This window comes from Rhinolophus sinicus, chromosome 2, assembly GCF_057876585.1.
Source record: "Rhinolophus sinicus isolate RSI-liver-muscle chromosome 2, RSI-T2T, whole genome shotgun sequence".
NCBI classification, from domain to species: Eukaryota; Metazoa; Chordata; class Mammalia; order Chiroptera; family Rhinolophidae; genus Rhinolophus; species Rhinolophus sinicus.
Window position 1 is genome coordinate 179,892,518 of NC_142502.1, and position 21,399 is coordinate 179,913,916.

General features: G+C 43.2%; 1 protein-coding gene across 3 annotated transcripts in view; it reads right to left on the reverse strand.

The window, feature by feature from the left end:
* Nucleotides 1-805: 805 nt before the first annotated feature.
* Nucleotides 806-21,399, reverse strand: part of KCNS3 (potassium voltage-gated channel modifier subfamily S member 3) — a 28,061-nt gene continuing 7,467 nt past the window's right edge. The window contains exons 2-5 of one of the 3 annotated variants that reach the window (XM_088796283.1): nt 18,339-18,443; nt 11,333-11,518; nt 2,739-2,807; nt 806-2,629 (exon numbers count right to left, since the gene is read on the reverse strand). In XM_088796283.1, coding sequence (XP_088652409.1) covers nt 1,279-2,629; nt 2,739-2,807; nt 11,333-11,394 — 1,482 coding nt within the window. In that variant the 5' untranslated portion in view covers nt 11,395-11,518; nt 18,339-18,443 and the 3' untranslated portion in view covers nt 806-1,278. Of the gene's footprint in view, nt 2,808-11,332; nt 11,519-18,338; nt 18,444-21,399 lie in introns of all 3 variants that reach the window. The other 2 variants (XM_074331722.2, XM_019753921.3) reach the window with 2 other exon arrangements.

A 21,399-nucleotide genomic window follows, 5' to 3' on the forward strand; every position in this document is an offset into this window, starting at 1 on the left:
TGTTTTACTTTCAATGAAATGCATCTGCAAACATAAAAAGTTGGACAATAAATCCACATAGCTCTTCCATTCAAAAGATCTCAGGCAAAGAAACCAGCCTGACAGCATGAGTTAGAGTCACCATATGTCTCCAAAATTAAGACTTTAGCTAAATTCTCTCCACATGGGCTAAAATTGCTCTGTCATTGCTCTGGAAATGAGTATGTATGTCTTCTTTCGTTCTGAGGGGTTTCTGCATAAGCTATAGACATTACTGCCTCGAAGGCTATTTTTAAATGTAGGTTCATTTTATAGCTGCTGCCATAGCTTTTTTCAGTGATTTAAGTTTCACTCCTCTGGCCAGAATGAATCACAGCTGTGTTTGTACAACATTGCTCCTTTCTGCCATTATCTGAACGTGTCTCTGCCTGTGAGTGTGTTGGTTCACTCTGCCCCACATAATTTTCAGGTGATGAGGTTTTATCTTCACAGCAGAAATTATAAAATACAGCACACACACATACATATATACTGGAAACGTATCTGTAGGGGCCCATTCATCCATATGCCAATGTATGTGCTAAACACATATGTGTTTAGTCAATTTACTCTGGACAGTGTGTTTAATCATGAACGTGATCCTTCTACCTGCAACCACCACTGAGCCTACTGAACAAAAGAACTAGGCCATTGTTGAAGTATATCCAAAATTCAAACACATACAGAAAGGACTCTAGAAGTTCCAAACAGAACATTTCCCTTCCAAGCCAATTTTGAACATGCCGATATGTACCTATACTTGACATAAAAACATACAGCCAAGACATTCTCCGTACTGAACTGGGCAGTTTATTAGGCTCCTAATTTCCATGTCTAGAACATGAACATGGATTTACATGCATTGTCTCATTTTGCGGATCTTACATGCATGTAGTCCTCAGTCAGCTGGGCCTTTGCTTCTACTGGTCAGTAATTTACAGTTAGCTCAATGTGAGTAAATGACAAACACAGGATGATATAAGCCGTAGCAACAAATCCCACCCGATACCATTTACCTTTTTCTCCAAAATCGTATCACAACTCTCTCTTGTAAAAAATAAGTTTTGGAACAAGGCATTTCATTCACCTCACGGAGAAAAATAAAGACAATTCTATCATTTCAGAGCAATGAATGTCCAACTATGGCTGAAAGGTACACCCTGAGAATTAAATGATTTTAACAAACCCATTAAGGTTTATAAAGCTGTGTTAACCTAACATCGGGGAAGGGACACAAGATATGGGCACACACGTCCTTGCTCATTTTGCTGTGCCGTTCTCCAAGGAGGCCATGTGATAAACATCCTCGTCTTCGATGCTCGAGGCGTCTGTGCCATCAGGATCACCCATAATCCCCACAGAAGACAGACTGGTAATGAAGGCGTGCATCCGCTGTGCATAAATGTCCCTAATGTTAAAGTAAGGTAGCTCGTGACACTTCTCCGGTGGGTCCTCGCTGAACTGGTCCACGTCAATGTCCTTTTGCTTCTGGTAGTACTTGGAAAACTTGTTGAAGATAATGGTGATGGGAAGGGCCACCACCAAGATGCCACAGATGATGCACGTGCTGGCGATAAGCTTCCCGGCCAAGGTGACTGGGTAGGTGTCTCCATAGCCCACGGTCGTCATGCTGATGGTGGCCCACCACCAGCAGGTAGGGATGCTGGTGAGGCTGGACGTGTGGTCATCTTTCTCCACAGAATAGATGAGCACAGAAAAGATGGAAATGCCCACAGACAGGAAGAGAAGCAGGAGCCCAACTTCGTGGTAGCTGTGTCTCAGGGTGGCACCTAGAGACCGAAGTCCTACTGAGTGCCGGGCAAGCTTGAGAATTCGGAAAATCCTCATCAGCCTGAGGACCTGGACCACCTTGCCCACGTTCTCAATGTCCTCGCTCTCTTCCTCCTTGGTGTCGACAGCCAACGTGGCATAGAAGGGAATGATGGAGACAAAGTCAATGATGTTCAGAGGGTGTTTCCAGAATTTCTTTTGACAGGGAGCAGCCACCAGCCGGATGGCAAACTCGCCGGTGAACCAAGCAACGCAGGCGATCTCCACACCTTCCAGGACAGGGCCACCCGCGTCTCCATGCTCGTTCTTGGATTCCGGCATGCTGTGGACACACATAGCCACAATGGAGGCCAGCACCACGCTCAGGGAAGAGATGGCGATAAGCTTGGCGGACAGGCAGTAGGCCGGGTTTTCCATGCGAATCCAGATCTTCTTCCGGAGCTGACCAAAGCGCAGCTTGTCGAACTTCTCCAGCTCCTTCTCAAACACGGACGACTCTTCAAAGGAGGAGTCGGTACTCACATCGTTGCTCTTCTGGTCCCACTCCTTCTCGTGGTTCTCCTCCTTGCGCTCCTGGTAGCGATTGCTGCAGCAGGAATCGAGGAAGAGCTCGTTGATGCCCCAGTACTCGATCTCCTGGCAGAAGGAGAACACGCACAGCTCTTCCATGACATGCAGCTTCCCCGTGTAATAAAAATTCAGGACATATCTGAACAAGGAGGGGTTCCGATCGAAATAGTACTCTCTGTCGGCCACGCTGTAGTCATCGCACAGCTCCAGAATGGCCTCTTCCGAGTGGCAGGTGAGCAGCTTCCCGAGCCTGGTGTGAGGAAACCGCAGGAGGGTACTTTGGTCGACAGACTGCTTGAAGCCCCCCACATTCAAGTTGACAAGTTCCTCGTCTTGTCTGGGGCGACGGAAAAACTCACCAAACACCATGGTGGATACAGGAGGCAGAGAGCTGGCTGGGAAGGGAGACGAAGACATTCACGCTGCGCCTGGAAGGAAAACAAGATGGCATTAGCACTGACCCATGTGCCTGGCCAAGCTTATTTTTAATCTGCCCTGCCCAGGATGATGGGCCATGTTAAAAGCAAACGCAGGAAATGGACTAAAAAGGAATACAGCACTACACATTTTGACTAAAAGAAAATCAAAACAAAACAGATTTTTTTTTTCAAAGTCTGGGGTTGATAAATCCATTTTGCAGCAGAGAGAAGAGGACCATATAATTTTTATGAACACTAATTCCTATTTCTCTATTTATTAAGCATCCAAAATTTACATCTCAGCCTCCGAAAAAGCAATGCACTTTGGATCACTTACACAATACAAGCATCTCCTGTCTCAGTCAGGAGTCTCCCGCGTCTGGGAATGCTCAGTTCTGATGTAATAGGCTAGTTGCTGCCCAGTTTGTCGCTCCTCTCTCCTGCCCTGGGGCTCGGTCATGCCCCCTCAGAAACAGCTGTCTCCTCTGCTCTGCACCCCACACCCAACCCACACATCACTGGGGCTCAGCTCAGCTCTCACAAAAGATGTAGGTTTCCCTTAGGCTCCAATGTTCCCCTCCTTTAAGAGAAAGCCCTGTTCCTTATTTGGGATGTGGACCATCGAGAGGATATAATTATCTCCCTGCCCTTAAGTACCCTGTATCTTCAAGATATCATTACACTTCATGGGATGGTGTTTCAAATACATCCACAAGAGAAGAAACTGACTGGGAAAGGCTTCTTAAGTTAATTGCACTATCAATTTCCTGACGCAAACCTGCTCCTCTCCCACCTCCTCCCTCCCCTCACAGACCCGCTCCCACACACTCCCAGTCTATGACACATAAGTCTATACCGGCCCAACACATCTAGTTGTTTTTAGTCCTGACACTAACCTGTATGTACCAGGCCCATTTCTCAGAGAGAAGGTAATAGATTTTGACCAATATCAAATACAATGCTGCTTCCACAGAACATATGGTGCAGTTAAAACAAAGGAAAAGCAAATTCCCAAGAGCGGGCACCAAAGTGTGTACAAAAGCCACATCGTGAATACATAAGTCCTCACCTAACATCGTCAATAGTTTCTGTCACATGAAATGAAACTACATATAGCAAAACCAATTTTACCACAGGCTGCATTGATATAAACCAGACTCAAGTTCCTATGGCATCTCATCAACATTATAACAACATGACATTGAATGAAATGATGTTATTCGAGGGTCTGCTGATAACAGTCTAAAGAGTCTGCCCTTTTCCTGGAGGCAAGACCACAAGACAGTGTCACTCAGTGAATGGACAGGGGTGTATTTGTGACTGTGACTTAGAAAGACCCCACAGACATCAGGGTGGAAGGCTGCTGCGGGGACAGGCGGAGGCCAAGGAGACAGGGAAGCCATAAAACAGGGGAGAGAAAGGGAGAGGACCCAAACTCATACAGCAGTGGTGCGTACAATTCAAGGGAAGTTAATAAAGCAGAATTGACAGTCCTTGCTGATGGACTGAAAAGAAGGGACAGGAAGTGGAAAGGCTACTGGAGGGTATGTGTTCTACTCTGCAAAAGTGGGCAGATGGTGACAGCATTGGAGGAGGCACCAATGTCAGAAAGGAATTTCTTGCCCCTTATGTTTATAGAAAGCTAAGTCTGTAGGAAAGACATGAGATTCTTCCTCTGAAAGGACACACCAGAGGACACAGCCTTCTGCCGTCCACCCCAGGAGGAAGCCTACGGTCATAAACACTACGTGAGCATTTGTTCCCGAGACACCAACACAGAATGTCCTCCCATGAAACCAGAGACCGTAGAATCGCCTGAGGCACCATTTAATAGATTTGATGACCTCTCCAAAAGACTTCATTTTTTTCCCGCCTCTGCTTTCTATTTTTAGTTAGATATCTTCTTTGAAGGACCTAAAGCAGAGCTCATGACTTGGTCCAAATGTTTATGAAATTTCAGCTCTCTGAAAGCAGGCTTATGCTCATGGCAAGTACAGGAGTAAAAGGTTCCAAGGAGCGAGTTTTAGCTAAGCTGACATTAAGACTTTAATGGATGTTATCTTCTGGTGGCTTATTTTTCATCTCCTTGGCTATCCTGAAAAGCCACAGTGATAGAAAGCCAGTGTCTGCTTTCACGATACTATCTGCATAAGGCGGTCTCATAATCTTTGGTATGTAATTCATTTCCCACTCGTAGTCACTTCTGTGAAGAACACTGTTATCACCCATAATATCAGTTTTCCTCCTCTGTCTTCCTTGATTTCTATTCACTCCATGCCAGTGAAAGAGTCCATGATGAGGTCCCTCCATTCCATGAAGTCTAATCATAAAAGCAACACACATCATAAAACCAAGGGTTTCTTGTTGTGGGGCTTTCGGAAGAGAGAAAAGGAATGCATCTCTGGATCAGATCAAATGTTTCAGCTCCGAGGGCAAGCTGAGCTTCTCCAAATCACAGTGGCCAGAGTATAGTGTCGGTTTCCTGGGCTGTGTGAGTCCCACAGCAGGTGACAGGGGCAGGGAAGAAGGAGCTCCCGCCTTGACAAACTATAGTAAGGCTCCCTCACTTGCAGACAGTCCCTCGCCAATGCAAACCTTCCTTATATGACTTGCCCCTCTCTACTATCCTGGAAGTTTGCAGATGAGGAAGCAGGATCAGAAAAGATGAGTGGGTATCATGCAGCTATTAAGAGTTAGCACAGAGGCCCAAGCCAGAGCTCCTCGGGCCATCCCCCTTGCTCTCTACAGCACGCTGGCTCACACATTCCAAGTGACATAAAGAAAAGTGGATCCTGAACACCATGACTTCCAAGGTTCCTTTATTCAGGCCAGCATTTATTTAACTATCACTCATTTACCCCAGTCAGAAAACAGTTACTAGCTCAAAGGTAATCTATACCTGTTTATGTATATTTATTATTTATGTATTTATATATTATTTATTTATACAGATATAGGTACACATTTATATATTATTTAGATATTTACAAATAGTAAATATACATTTATATATGAAGATATATATATAGAGAGAGATAGATAGATATGTATGTATAGAGTGAACCAGACACATACTAAATTAAAATATGAGTCAATTCCTCTATAAATGGGTAAAACTATCCAAAATTCTGACTCAAAATATAGGGGAAAAAAATAGCAAAAGAAAACATTTATTACATAAAAGTAAAATAATTTTTGTATGGAAAAACATGTCATAAGTAGAATTAAAAAGAGAATACAGGAAAAAATAACTTGCCACTTATATCACAGACAAAAAATTAATATATCTAACATACAAATACCTTTAAATAGAGAAAAAAGGGGGCAACAACAACAAAGAAAAGTGGATAAGAGATATGAACGGGCAGTTCACATGAAAAATACACAAATGAACCTTAAAAAGGGGAAAAAGCTCTGCTTTGCACATAGTAAGATATATGCACATTAAGACTATGCTGAAGTATTATATTTAATCTACATAATTGGAAAAAATCCAAAAATTGGAATATATACCCTATTAACGAGTCTGTGGGGAAGCAGTCACTCTCGCACATTGCAGGTGGGGATGCAAAATCTAGCCTAGGCATTTACCCTGCCCCCCGCGGTCCCTCTTCTAGAAATCTCTCACAAAGAGAGACAGGCAAAAAATGAAAACATTTGCATAACTAGAAATAACCCAAATATCCATCAACAGGGAATTAGCTGAATACACTATGATCCATCTGCTCATATATATGTGATGGAGCAATTTCTAGGGTATATTAGTTAAGTGGGGGGAGAGGGTGTATGTATGAGGTCAGACAATTAAGTTCGTGAACTCGTCCTAGAAAATTTGTTACATACCTCATTACTGAATATCACTATGGTCACCTTCGAAGTACTCCCCTTGGGAAGCTATGCACTGATGCTTGGGCCCAGTCCACCCTTCAAAGCAGTTTTAGAACTCTTTTTCTGGAATGGCCATCAGAGCTGTCGCCGTTATTACCTTTGATGTCCTGAATGTCATCAAAATGTCTTTCTTTCAATATTTCCTTTATCTTCTGGTAAAGAAAGAAGTCATTGGGGGCCAGATCAGGTGAGTAGGGAGGTGTTCCAATACAGTTATTTGTTTCCTGGCTAAAAACTCCCTCCCAGACAGTGCCGTGTGAGCTGGTGCATTGTCGTGATACAAGAGCCATGAATTGTTGGCAAAAAGTTCAGGTCATTTACCTTTTTCATGCAGCCTTTCCAGCACTTCCAAATAGTAAACTTGGTTAACTGTTTGTCCAGTTGGTACAAATTCATAATGAATAATCCCTCTGATATCAAAAAACTTTAGCAACATCATTGCAACAAGTTCACAAACTTAGACCTCGTACACAATTCTGCAGTATCCCAGCATTCCCAACAAGAGCAAAAACAACCAGACCTGAAATTAATCTAGCCTCTACAGCTGCAATAGGAATTTCAGGAAAAAAAAAACACAAAAAAAAAACACATTCAATGACACTGTAAGGATGCAATCAGCAAAATCCAGACTGCGAGAAACCATATAAGACAAATGACGTGGATCAAGTAAGAGACATATCAAGTAGAGTCAATGTGTGGGCTTTGTATGGATCCCGATTCTAAGGAGCTAAATGCTTAAAATAAGATATAAAAATCAGAAACATTGGAACACCAATGCAATACTGATAACATTAAAAAATTATTTTTTTCAATGAGCTATGGTATTACAATTATGCTCTTTAAAAATTCCTCACTTTTTTGGAAACATAAACTAAAACTGTATGGATAAAATGATGCCATATTTGAAATTCACTTTAAAATAACAAGGAGGGTGAGGTGGGGTGGGATGACGCTGATTGTGCGAGATGGTCAGGGATTGATAACTCTTGAAGCTGAGTGATGGGTACAGGGGAGTTTAATGTGTTGATCTCTCTATTTTTGGACATGAGAAAATTCTCCATTAAAAATGTTTTCAGAAAAATTTACTAAGCATCTGTTTGAGCCATGCACTATAGTAATTGCTTTCTATACACTACTGGAAACCCTTTAATTCCCAGTAAATTGTGCAGTATCTGGACCCTACTATGAAATAAGTACCATTGAACGAATAATGAACAAATCATTTCCTTTAATTCACCAACAATCCTCAGATATTATACCCCATGTTGCAAATAGGGAAACCTAAGACTTAGGGTTTGTGCAACATTATCCAGTTTGTATGGGGCAGACTCTTTCCACTATGCCTCAAATATGAGTTTATTTTTTATTTTTTTCAAAAAGTGGGAGGAAAGAGGGACTGGCTAATCTTTGAATTTTTATATTTATCAGTCATCCTCTTCGAAGAATGCTATACTCTTTAGTAAGGGATGTTTGCTACTAGCATGCCAGGGGCACATGGGGTCTCAAATCAAATACATCTGTGGATACAAAAGTCATCTGGCCACTAGGTAGAAAAATCAGCTACTGTTTTCGTTCTCTTCCTCACGAAGAGCTTAGGCTACTGCATCAATCCCCCTGCCTACCACCCACCCAAACCACTCGTGTGGGCAATGCCATATACTGTATTTGGCCACCTTGGAGTTTGTAAGATGGAAAAGAAAGACAAAGATGTCAAAAGTCCAAGATATCCACTGGCAGATGAAAAGAAAAACTGCACTGATCCACTTTTCTCTAAGTGGTACCCATAAGCCTTTTCAAAGCCATTAACCTCTTACTTCTTTGCTTCTTGCTCTCAAACTCACTTGAAAAATACTCTCAAAACTGTCTTTTCAAGGCTGACATGCAGGCACACCTGTGCTTCAGTCACTTTGACATGTATTTGCTTTGCTCAGAAAAGTAACACAAGTATAATAAAAGCCAGTTTAATTGGGCAGAACCACTTTTTAAAAATCAATTCCATAAAAGTAAACCAAAACCTAGATTCCTTTTTTCCTTCTCACTTGTCCAAAACCTACCTTAGTCCTTTCATCAAAGGGAAAAAAAGGGGGGATGGGGGCATTTTTCTGCATTGATATTGCCATCTTTTTGGAACATTTTTCTAAAAAAGTTGCATTTCCTTCTATTCAATTTTTTAAAATCATTTATGTTTTTAAAAAGTATAGGTCATGCTAAATTCTATTTCTGGTCATGCCATGTGAGAAAATGTCAAATAAAACCAGGCAAACATAAACAGAATTGAAAATCTAAAGTCAGTCCACCCCCCTGGACTGAGCTCCCTCTGACGAGGCACCTTCCACGGCGATGACCTTCTCTTACGGCAAGCTCCTGGTGCACTGGCCTGGGGGACATGTACGGAAAAGAAGACCAGTGATGGGCCAGAGCCGAGCAAAGTGTATGATGAGATATTAATCGCATTGCACCGTCCACACGGACTGTGGATTTGGAAATGGAGATGCTGGTGGTCCTTAGCCCAGGCCTTTGTGAATACAAGTGTTTTTACAGCAGCTAAATAAGTGTAGTCCTGAGAAAGAAACAGCTGTTGATGAGACATCTAGAAGGACATGCCCAGAGCCAGAATGCAGAACACATGAAACTTCAAGGAGCCTTCTGGATTGGAGTCTTTGTCTCCAGGGATCAGCATTCCCTGGGCAGCCTGACACTTCTACATGGAACCTTCCAGAAAGCTCAGCCCAGCCCCATGAGGAAGCCCAGATATAACATGGGAGTCCTACTGGCCAAGTAGACAGAAAAAAAAAACCCTCCTACGTCTGTCCCACCCCTAACATGTTCTGACAGCTTGGGCACAGCTGACAACACACCAGTGGCACAGTTCTGACTAGTCACCGGGGCCCCAAGTCACCCTATTTCAGAATACTCACAACCTAAACCCAACTTTTAAATGTTAACATAAATGAAATGAACACGCCAGGTCCCCTCATTGATGCTGAACTAAAGAGAAGAGTAAAGGCTATGACTCCAAAAACTTGTGTTTGTGTTGCCACTTCCCAGCTACGTGACCTTGGGTGGGTAGATTCTTGATCTATGAAAGATGACAAATACACCTTAATGGTAAATAGTAAATGCAAAAGTCTTTTGAAACCACAAAGCACAAGACACATGGGAAACCTTATTCCAAAAATTAGAGATTGAGGTTAAGAGTTTCTCCACCTTCCCCTACTTGCCTGTATTCCCTTCCATCTCTTGCTCCCTGCACCAGGTACGGTCATATTAGAATTGCATTCATTCCCTCTGGACCTTTACCTTTACCCTGTGTGGCTTCTCCCCTGTGAAAACTCCAAGGATCCCTGTAATTCACACAGCTCATCTCCAAGCTGAGGGCTGCTCAGAAGGCTGAGTGATTTAGTGAGCCAAGTAGCCAAAAGTTTGTCCTATTTGCAAAAAGCAAAGAATCGCAGATGAAAGATTTTCAACCAGAAACAAACAGGAAAATTGTGGACTTTGCACAAGAGGAGAGCCTTAATCCTGTGGTAGGTACCCCATCACATCTCCAGCTGAGTCACAGCACATGGAGGCAACCACATACAAATGGCTGTCGCGGTGATGGTCTGGTGTCCAGCAGAGGGAGCTTTGGAGAATGTGAATACACTTAGGCCAAATGAATACTTGTCCCTCCCACCCATTTCCCTGCTCAACTCACCTTCTACCATAGTCCTTCAGGTGCACCCACCACAAGATATTATAATGTTTTTAGCAGTTCTCCTTATCTCCGACAAGTTTGACCATTGCTTTTCTGTGACTCTAAGCTCTTCCATGGAAGGGATTATGTACTGTCATCGCCATAGCCCTCCCTTATGTTAATTGCTGCCCATAGTCTAGTGAAAGATATTCCCTCTTATCTGGAAGAATTAATAAAAGCCATCACTGTTTTTGTCAAAGAGCCAGCAGAATGAGCTAGACCAGGCATGGCCTGGTGAAATGCTTCCAGTGGCAAACAAGTCAGTTAAACAAATGAAGTGGGCTGGTGGGGACGGTGGTGAACTATTCACGCTTGTCTAAGGGGCAGAGGCTACTCAGCACCAGAGTTCTCTGTGGGAATGGAGGGCCAGGGTAGATGTATCTTTCAGTGTTCCAGAAGAACCAGAAAATCCTGTTTTTTATGTGGAATACCTCAAGTTTAATTAGAACTGATCTGCCATGATTTCAACATTATGTGGCTCAAACAAATATGTGTCTCTGAGCCAGGTACTTCCGATAAGCCCCCCAATCTGTGACTATACCCATCCCAGCTCCACAGCACCCGTTTTAAGCTAGATCGATTCAAATGGACACAACTGAAATCTTATCACAAAAATAGTAGTGTTATTCCCTCAAGTCTGAACTACAAATGTCGAAAGAGGAGCTGTGCAATGTGGACCACAGAATCTTCCAAAGTTCGCCAGCCACGTCCCCCAAAACAACAAATTACTCCTTCCAGGTTGACTCTCCCTTCCCCCTTAGTCATTGGCCCCAACTGCCCAGTGGATTTTACAACCAGAATAATCTCCCTAGTGTTTAACCTTCATTTCTGTCACTACACCATAAGATTCGTTCTCCCCTTCGTTTGACAAATAATGGTGCCAAAGAAAATGTCAGGGAGGAAATCTTACCCTTGTGGTGTTGCTGTCATACACTCTGCCCTCATCCTGCCCCGTGGAACGTCCATCATCATCCAAGAAGCTCTGCCCTTCTTCCCGCACTGGAACGTGTGGTGCACATCGGCATTTAGTGGCCAAAAGGAAGCGAAGACTCCTGTTCTCTGGTTTACAAAGCAATCGCTGGGAAATCACTCTCACCTGCAGAAGAAAGCCTCAATCAGTTAGTAACTCCAGCAAGGAAAGACACCCACGACAAGACGTTCTCTCTCAAAGTCAGCGCAAGGGCACTTAACTGATTAGCCCCATATCTTAGACCCCAACTAACTCCGAGGGAGAGGATAGTCTTTTCCCCTCATGGAATCATCACTCCCACTAGACACATGGATTAAGAGACATCATCACAAAGCCTCAGGATTGACGACCACTCTCCGGCTTAAGGACTCTCAGATCTTGACTATAATGGACGCTTGGGCCATCTCTATTGACCCTGAGACCAACAAAACATCCAAAGATGAAACGTGGCACTAGAATTAGGACTGCAGTCACTTACCTCCCACACAGTTTCTTCCAGGAGCGTTATTTTCCTAGCGAATTCATCAAAGATATACTTATAAATCTCTAATGAATACATTTCCATCCATTTCGGAGACTGAGTTCTGAGTGTGAGTACCCTAACAGAATTAACACTGCCGCTCTAATTTAACATCAATAGGTTTCAAAGGCTGGAAAAATTCAATTTAGCTTTATTTGTTCATTGTTATATTTCACAGATCAGCAATGATTACACGGGCTGTATCAGAATCCTCTGGTTAATGCATGTGTGTGTGGGGGGGAGGGTGTATGAGGGGGTCTGTCTGTGGAGGGAGAGTTAAGTTTGTATCAGAACAAATAAAAAGACAAATTTCAATTATCTCCCTGAATAAAATAAAGGAAGCAAAAAAATCCAGTTCCCAACCAGGTAAGCCTTGCCTCATGTGACACATTCCCATAGCTTTGTACTAGTACTAAGCCTCCGTCCACTGATTTTCATGTTTTCCAATCCATGCTATGTCCAAAGGGGGAGGGGTTAAGGGAGCTAGAAGAAAAGATTGATTCTGAGCTTCAGAAAGAAAAGTGAAAGAAGTGCCTCTGGCTATGTCAGTCACTAAGCAAACATTCATGCCAGACGAATGATGTGCAGGGCATGTGCTAGGCCTTGGGATTACCAACAAGATGTGGTGCCTGCCCCTCTCTGCCACCGCCAGAAGCCCACAGGCCCCCAAGCCAAACCTTAACAAGTAACTGGTGTCCTATTAACACCCAGGAGGCAATGGAGAGAGAACAAAGCAGAACGGTTTCCGAGCTGGTCGCAGCAAACAATGGGCAGAGCAATTCTTCAGTGATTTTCCACTTCCAATAGAGTCGATTTGGGGGAATGATCCAGAAAAAAAAAAAAAATGCAGCACCACCCAAACTGAACTTCTGAGATAGGATTCTTGGCAGAAGAGGTAGAGAAATCTCAACAGGGACAAATCAAATCGATTCAAGAGTTAAAATCCTCCCCCTGCCCCTCCCCCTGTCCCTCTCTTTGCCCCTCCTTCTAAGGCTTCCCAGTAGCACATAATTGGGTTAGCCTCAGATATTAATATTTATGTTCCAATGAAACAAAGAGATGCTGCTGTGCCTTTTATTTTACTATTTTTTAATTTAATTTTTTATATTAGTTTCAGGTGTACAGAACAACATAATAATTAGACATTTGCACCTATCACAGTGATAAACCCCCCAAGTCTACTACTCCTCTGATATTGTATGTAGCTGTTACAGTACCATTGGCTATATTCCCTATGCTGTATTTTACATCCCGTGGTGAGGCCAAAAAATATATATACATATATATATACATATATATTTGACATTCAATATTATTCTACTTCAGCTTCAGGTGTACAGCACAGTGGTCAGGCATCTACACAATCTCTGAAGTGATCTCCCTGATAAATCCAGTATCCAGCTGACACCCTGCATAATCTATACAACATTATTGATTATATTCCCCATACTGTGTGTCACATCCCCACGACTATTTTGTGACTACCAATTTGTCCTTTCTAATCCTTTCACCTTCTCCCCCATGCCCCAACCACTCTTTTTAAAGGACAGAGGATGCATGTATAGTCTTTCTTTTCCTATCAGATGTCTTCCCAAATGTAGCACATTTTAAGGGAAGGTAAGATTAATCTGGCTGGGAGATAATTAATTAATTGCAAATAGCTTTGATATGACTATATTAATTACCAAACAAAAAACTAACAAAGTACTTAGGCTGTTCAGCACTTCTAAAAAAAAAAAGAAAAAGAAAAAAAAACCCAAACACTGCTGGGAACCAGCTCATCACAGAAGATAGGACTGGCCCAGAGACAGGCTGTGAGTTTAGCCAAGTGTATCTTCTTTACAGGAGGAGGTATCTAGTGGGCCCTCCATCAATGTCTGATGAATGGATAACATCCCAGGCTGTCCCTTTCTCTCTTCCTCCCCCCAAAACTCAGAATTCTGGTGCCTTGCCTCATTTTCCACCACCATGTTTCCTGTCCAAGAAACTGGATTTTGGGGGGGAAATATAATACCAGTCAATACCTCTAGGTGTGAATTTATGTCACTTCACATCCTTCTTAGGGCATTCACATTCTAAATGTGACTATCCATAGAAAATGATAACTAGCATTTTCTGAGTCCCTACAACATGCCAGGAACCTCTCCAGGAGTATCTCTGTCCTCAGCCACTGTAAGTGGTAAATGCTGTTATTCCCATTTTATAGGCGGTACACCAAGGCTCAGAGAAGCTAGCTACCTGCCCAAAGTCTCATGCTTAATGAATTAAGGAAGGATGGGGCAAGGGGGTAGAACGTGACCCAAACCGGCGGGCTTTGGGGAAGAAAAATATGCACAACCAACACATGCTCCACTTTCTTCTCCATAATCCCCACCAAATGTCTCTATTTCTCTGCTTCCCTACCATTCCTATCAGGGCGTAACTGCTGAGAAGAAGAGAGTATCGTCTGTGACTTGGCACTTAAGTAGGTTTCTGACTTTTCTGAGTGATTCAGCAGGATCCTGGCAAAACACACCAAGTTCACTCAAGGGTTGAAAGTCTCTGCAGAACTCCTCTCTTCACAATAAAAAGGGAAACTCTGCATCATCCTAGCACTTCTCTCCAGCATGGCTATGTTTCCTGGTGGGGTTGACAACAGCATTCAAAAATGTACAAAATGACGGCCTCCATTACTGAGAGGGAAAAGGTGAAGACAAGGTGGCATACTGGACTCTTTCATCATCCCGAGACTTGACATCCAATCTTGAACAGAATGAGGACTATCAAATGGACAAGCAGACAGTTCACAGGAGTAAAAATGACCCCCTGTATCTTTCTCCCAGGAACCAAAATACCAGGAATAAAGTTGCTCTCCAAAAATTAAACTATAAAATCAGAAAGATCGAAGCAGACACTGCAAGTGACATTACAGCTTCGGTCTGTCTCCTCTCTACTTGCGTAGAGTCATGAGTGGACCTGTCACCACCCTGCTCACATGCTTCTGAAATGCTGTCACCCCAGTGCCACTCACTAGACTGAGAAAGTCTCCAGTTAGGGAGAGTATCTTAATATCAATCTTCATATTAATTACCCCTGTTATAGATGATGCTTGACACATTTTTTAGTGAACTAATTCCTCTCCCCCCAGCCAACCAGACTAAAGAGTAAATTAAAAGAATCAATACGGATAATGAAAGGCAGCCGGTCAGCAATGGAATCAAAGGACGAAAGTGCAAAAGATCCAAGTTGGTTCCCAAGACACACTCCAGGGCTTTCTAAAGAAGAGTCCTGTCCTGAAGATGCAGCATCTCCAATCCTCTTGGGATTCATCTTAAGTGGAGTGTTACGTGTCCAGACCTCAGAGTTTCAGGTCGCAGCAGATACCCAAAAGTCCCCCCTTCTTCTGACCCTAGGCTCCCTGAGGCACCTCCTGGCGATTTCAGTCCCCTGGCGTCTTGCCAACAGGGGGCATATGAGCTATGCAGCCAAAACAAGCGTCCACTCTGTCCACTAGTTCTATTGACTGGTGGAACTCAACAAGACAAGAAGAAGTTTATTACTCAGTTTCCTATGGGTTTCTATGCAAGTCAACCTCCTAGAGTCTGATCAGCCCTGGGACACTGGGAAGTGAGTTTCCAAAGTTGCAAGGCAGAGACAGAGCCTGACCCTGTCCTGTGAGGAGCTATCAGGTAAATAGCACCTTTGAGCACCCTCCTGGCAGCCAGCCAGCTCCCCTGGAGACATCCTGACCTTGCAAACTTCTAGCGCAGGCTTTCACAGCCTCGGCACTATTGGCCTCTTGAGGCCAGGTAGCTCTTTCTGTATGGGGGCCGTCCTATGCACTGCTGGATATTAACAGCACCCCTGGCTTCTACCCACTAGATGCCAGTAGCATGTCTCCTCCCCACCCCTCAAGGTTGTGACAAGCAAAACTGCCTCCAGATATTGCCAAACATCCGCTGGAGAGCAAAATTGTCCCCAGTTGTGAACCACTGCTCTAGAGTGGAGTAAAGAGACCACAGACACCTCTTTGAAAGCTGTAAGTTCAGAAAGCTCAGAACCACAGTCTGTATGAATACTTCATCCGCTGACAACAGCTGGGGATATTCCTTCAACACTTGTTCTTTCAGAATTCAGGCATGGCATTTCCGGTGTCAGACAAGCACACTTGGCAAATGAAGGAAGATAAAAGCAAAGTTAACCTTTTGCTGAAACTCAAAGCACGCTTCATGCAATTTGAGTTAGAGTAAAGGTTAGTGATTTTCTCTAAGTCTGTCTTATGTTTGCTAACATTTTCAGTGCCAGACTGACACAGAGTGCACACGCACTAATATAGTTTCAAAGATGAGGCCTGCTACAGCTTTTGGCAGGTGGTGGTGCTTCAGCTGACCACATCCACTCCTGACCAAAGCTTCCGTCTCCTGAGACTCACTGATGTCCCAGGGAAAATGCACATACATGTCTGTTTTATAGTCTTACTACTATTCATCCATTTTCAATAAAATCAGAAATGAAATAAAAATAATAATAATGAAAGGTGAAATTTGACCCTACCACTATCTTGCTTAACTAATGAGAATTGTGGTCCAGCGTTTTGCTTAAATAAAATTATAATATCACAATCAGACTACCATAATTTGATTTAGTGTACCAGGAAATTTGTGCTTATATTTAAATCGTACAAAATCCTATCATCCAAAGCAATCAAAATAATACAACACCTTCCAGGTGATTCTGACAGAACACCAAGAATATCCCCCCACTACTTACTTTTCCCCAATTATCAAATTTCAAGAAGGACGTTAACATACGAGAAATCCTTGAATTTTCAATGATTTTCTTTTTAATGTTTGATCCATCCCAAGAAGAAAATGAAAACTTTTCAGGGTCTATTCTATGCAGGGATTAAAAACACATTTCTAAAAGTCCTGGTCTTTAAGAGAGAAAAACCAGCCAGTGCGTTCTAAAGCAAAGCCTCTAAATTATATGTGGAAGGTTACTATAAATTCTATTTCTCTTGGCCATCCACAGTGAGTGAATACCAGAATCCCTGAGGCTGGAAGCATGGGTAACCAAATACCACTTTCCTCTCCTCTGGTTCTGTTCCTAGACAACCTTCCCTGGGGAGCAGGATGCTGCTGAGTCACCGACTCAGCTCCAAAGACAAGGTACAGAAAGGAAAGCCCCATGCAAGCCTTTGCACCTGATAGAGGAAGCAAAACCACACAGCCACTGGCCCCAACACAGTTATTCCCAGCGGTCAACAGGGCTCTGGGTTACCCTGAGTGGCCCATGTGACTGCCCCACTCCACTGGCCCAAGCAAGGAATGCCCTGGCTCCCTCCACCTGTCCGGAATCCCCAGCCACAGGGCTGGCCCAAAGCAGGGCTCTGGCCTCAATCCGAAACAGTCCAGCAGGTCAGCCCACCTAGGACCTTAAGACCCTGTGCTCAGTCTGCTGTCCCCATGTTTCCAAAGGCTGATGAATCAATGTCTGCACCAACACAGTAAGAAAAAGAGACACAGAAAGCAAGAAGTTTGGGAGGGCAAAGGGGGAAAAAAAACACACCATGCAATGATCATAGGGGTGTAAACTGGTTAAAGGAAACCTTCTGGAGAACACTGTACCCATGTGTATCAAAAAATTCCACAGTTATACATTTGGAATGTGTCCTGAGAAAATAAATCAGACAAATGTGCAAGGACGTCTGGACAAGGATGTGGATTACATCATTACTTATTCATAAGAGCAAAAAGCCAAAGGCTATCTAACCGTCCATCAATATGGGAACGATGAAATAGATTAGGACATGGTCATGCAATGAAAGAATCTATGGCCATTAGAAACGCTGAAATAATAAGAGTAAGAGCTCCTGTGTACTGAGTCAGGCCCTGGCTAAGTGTTTGCATGTCTGAACACACTTAATCTTCAACACTTGGACAAGTAGTAGTATTTTCACTGGATTCATTTTACAGATGGAGAAACTGGTAAATAGAGACATTAAGTAACTTTCTGGGTCAACAGCTATTAAGCGATAGCTTCATGGTTTGAATTCAAACAATTATGCTCTGAAGCCGTTCTCTTAACCACTATGTTGCACTGCCTGCAGATTCATAAAAGTGACAGTCACCGCACGCTAAGTAAAAAAAGAAAGTAATTAATACAATATAGGGCATGATCTGATCTTTATAAAATATGTCTGATTTTATAAAGTGAAAACAAAATGTCTATGAGACTATGCATCGAAATGTTAAATGCATTCTGTCTAGGTGATGGAATTCAGGGTGATTTTTGTACTCTACCTCTCAACAGAGCCTGAAATTCTTTACACAGATTATAAAACACTTATGAAAATGGTTATTTCTACTTGGGAAAAGGAAAGGTCCTAAGCAGCCTTGGTCAGTGTTTGGGGGATGGGGGAATGGGATCAACATGAAGTGAACTTACATACAGAGATAGAATCTTCTGCCGACATGCTCCTGCGTCAGTGGTAGGAATCATAAGCTTCTGCTAGTCATTCACATCTGCTTTAAGGCAGCGCTGTCCTGGGAACTATGGAGAACAAAAGACAACATGGCTTTTGTCCTCAGAGTTTACAGGAGCTTTGAAGAACTTGTAAAAGGGTAAACAGGGAAACAAATAAGTGCACGCACCACGAGGAAGAACGCGTCAGGTACCTTGAGGGGAGGTACTGAGAAAGTGCCCCAGAAGTTCAAAGGAGGGAAAGGGTCCCTCTGGGAGAAGAAGTAGCGACAACTTCATGAATAGGTGGCATTTGAGCTGAGCCCTGAGGGTCGGCTCAGATATGAGCAAGTAAGGGAGACAGGTAAGAGCAAGAAGGCCCTTCTCCAAGGAGAGGGAAGAACTCACGCAGAGATGTGGAGACTGGAGAGCTTCTGACCTGGCCTGTATGTAGCCCTATGACGTAGTGGTATTTATACAGATTGCTTCTTCTTAAAATATAAAGAACTCTGCCTGTCCTCTGCACACCTCCGTAAGCTAGGAATAGCTGAGGCGAGAGGGTCCCTAGGAAAGGAGAACGGGTTGCATGGGACTGCGCCGACCCAAAGGGATCACAACCCAGGCCTCCTGAATTGTGCAGCCACAAAGAACCAGAAAGATATTGTAAAAACCTCTTGGAGTTACTGTTGCTGCTAGAACGTCTAAGCAATCAGAGGCTACCACTGGGTACGACGACTGCAGTGATGGGAGACAGAAGCCGTGAACGCCAGCCATGCCTATTGAAATGCAGGCGGGACACGACCAGAAACATCCGCAACATTTCGTTAGCACCCCAATTATCCTTCAGACCCCGTTTCATCTATTCTCCACCTAACAGATCAGGGTTGATAGAGAGAACTCAGTGGTCCTTGAATCTAACTGGGGGGGGGGGAAGGGGATCTTGATGGTTCACTAACCTCTAACTGAAATTTAGCGATTCCTCTCATTAAAAAGGTAGGCAGCGTCCCAGGGCACTATTATCAGCACCTGTGACTTCACCCCAATAGAAATCCCAGAAAATTTCATGTCATGTCACAGCTGTTGCAGATCTCCCAAAACATCACGTGTGCCCAGTATGACTTTGAAATCACAATAGTTACAGACCTCCTGCTAGATCTTCTTCAATGAGTGGATAAAGAAGCGCATCTATCGCTGAATCATACATTGGTTTTAATAGTTCGATAGTCATACTTCCATACAATCAGATCCATAGCCTGTGGCCTTTATTCTTTGCATTTAAAGCACAATTCTGAAAAGTGATCCAGACTGCAAAAGGGTCCATGACACAACAAGGGGTAAGAATGCTTTAGCTAGAGATCTTGTTAAAATGTGAATCACACCGTGTCACGCCTATGTTCAGCCTTTTACTGGCTTCCAACTTACTCAGAATAAAGCTCCCTCCCCCCCCCCCGCCCCTGTACTTATCTGATTTCATCTCCTACTCCTCTCACTGGCCTTCATTCCCTTCTGGCATACTGGTCTCAGTGTTACTCCTTAATCATGCCCAGTGAGGCACATTTCTGTCTCAGGGCCTTTGCACGGGCTGGTGTCTGTGCCTGGAATGCTTTAGCCCCAGATGATTGCATAGCTCACTTCCTCACTTCCTTTAGGGCTTTACTCAAATGATATCTTCCAAACGAGGCCTTCCCTGGTTACCCTATCTAAAATACTCCCCTCTCCCAGGAAATTCCTATCCCCCTTCCTTGCTTTATTCTTTGTCCTTAGCACTTATCAATCCCTAAAATACACTTGAGACATAGACTTTATTTCTTTCTTTTATTTAGAGTTTGTTTCCCCACTCGAAAATGAGCTCCATGAAGGCAGGAATTTTTGTCTGTCTCATGCAAATACCATATCCTCAGTGCTTAGCACCTCATCTGACACATAGTAGGTTCATAAAAATTACCTGGTGAATTAATTCATGAATTAATTAGTTGGTTGACAATTGTTAGGATTAAGGTTAGGGATAGCTACTGGCTGCTTCCCCTCCATGTCGAATTTTAAAATCTCTCGCCCACTGTATTGCTGGGAGAAAAGAAAATTCATAGTAAATGTACTTTTGAAATTGTGGTCACCGCAGAAGAAACGTAGCTACTGCAGAAGGGAGATACAGGTTTTTTTTGTTTTTAATAAAAAGAGTTTTCATCAAAGACAAGATAGGTAAGTTCTAATACACACACACACACACACAACTATTGGATCAAGCTATATCATAAGACAAATGCAAAATGGAAAAATTGACATACGGCATAGAACCAATAAAAGCACACTAACCCAGGCTGCAGTAGAAGGGACGCTGGCTGATAAAATCACCCCACAGATTCCACTCGGCCAGAGATAAAAGGAGATGGACAGCATACACACACATGAGTAAATGCAGATAATGAATCACCACATGGGCACTGTTCAACTTAATCTGCTGGTGTTAAAATGTTAAAAAGAATTACCCACTTTAAGGCACTGCTGCTTCCGAATTAAAATAGCAAAAACGCATTTCACACGGGTCAGAGCTAAAGTTGGCAAGGATGTCATCCCAGACATATAAAGCACCTCATGCCATCTGATCCTGGGGAGCGCTCTGTTTCAAGAAGAACAACCAAAGCTAAGACTGGACCCCTTGTAGTTATACATTGTAAGCCAATGACAAACAAAGAAAGCATTATTTTATATCACATAATCCTCATGTAGATATACTCAAGTCACTCACATGTTAAAAAATAAAATGAAATCAAATCTCCCAACCCCAAATTCCTCTTTGCAACACAGCTTCTTGAGATGCTGTTTTACACTCATCCTTCCTGTTTCTACGACTCTTGCCCTAACACTCAACTAAGTGTTTTTGCTAAGGGCACCTCCAGATGACAAAACCCAAAGGACACTTCTCATCTGCATGGGACTTACCTGTCCCAGGCATTGTCACCGCAGACCTCTGGGTCCCTGTGGTTCACTGATACCTTGTTTCCCCGAATATAAGACCTAGCTGGACCATCAGCTCTAATGCATCTTT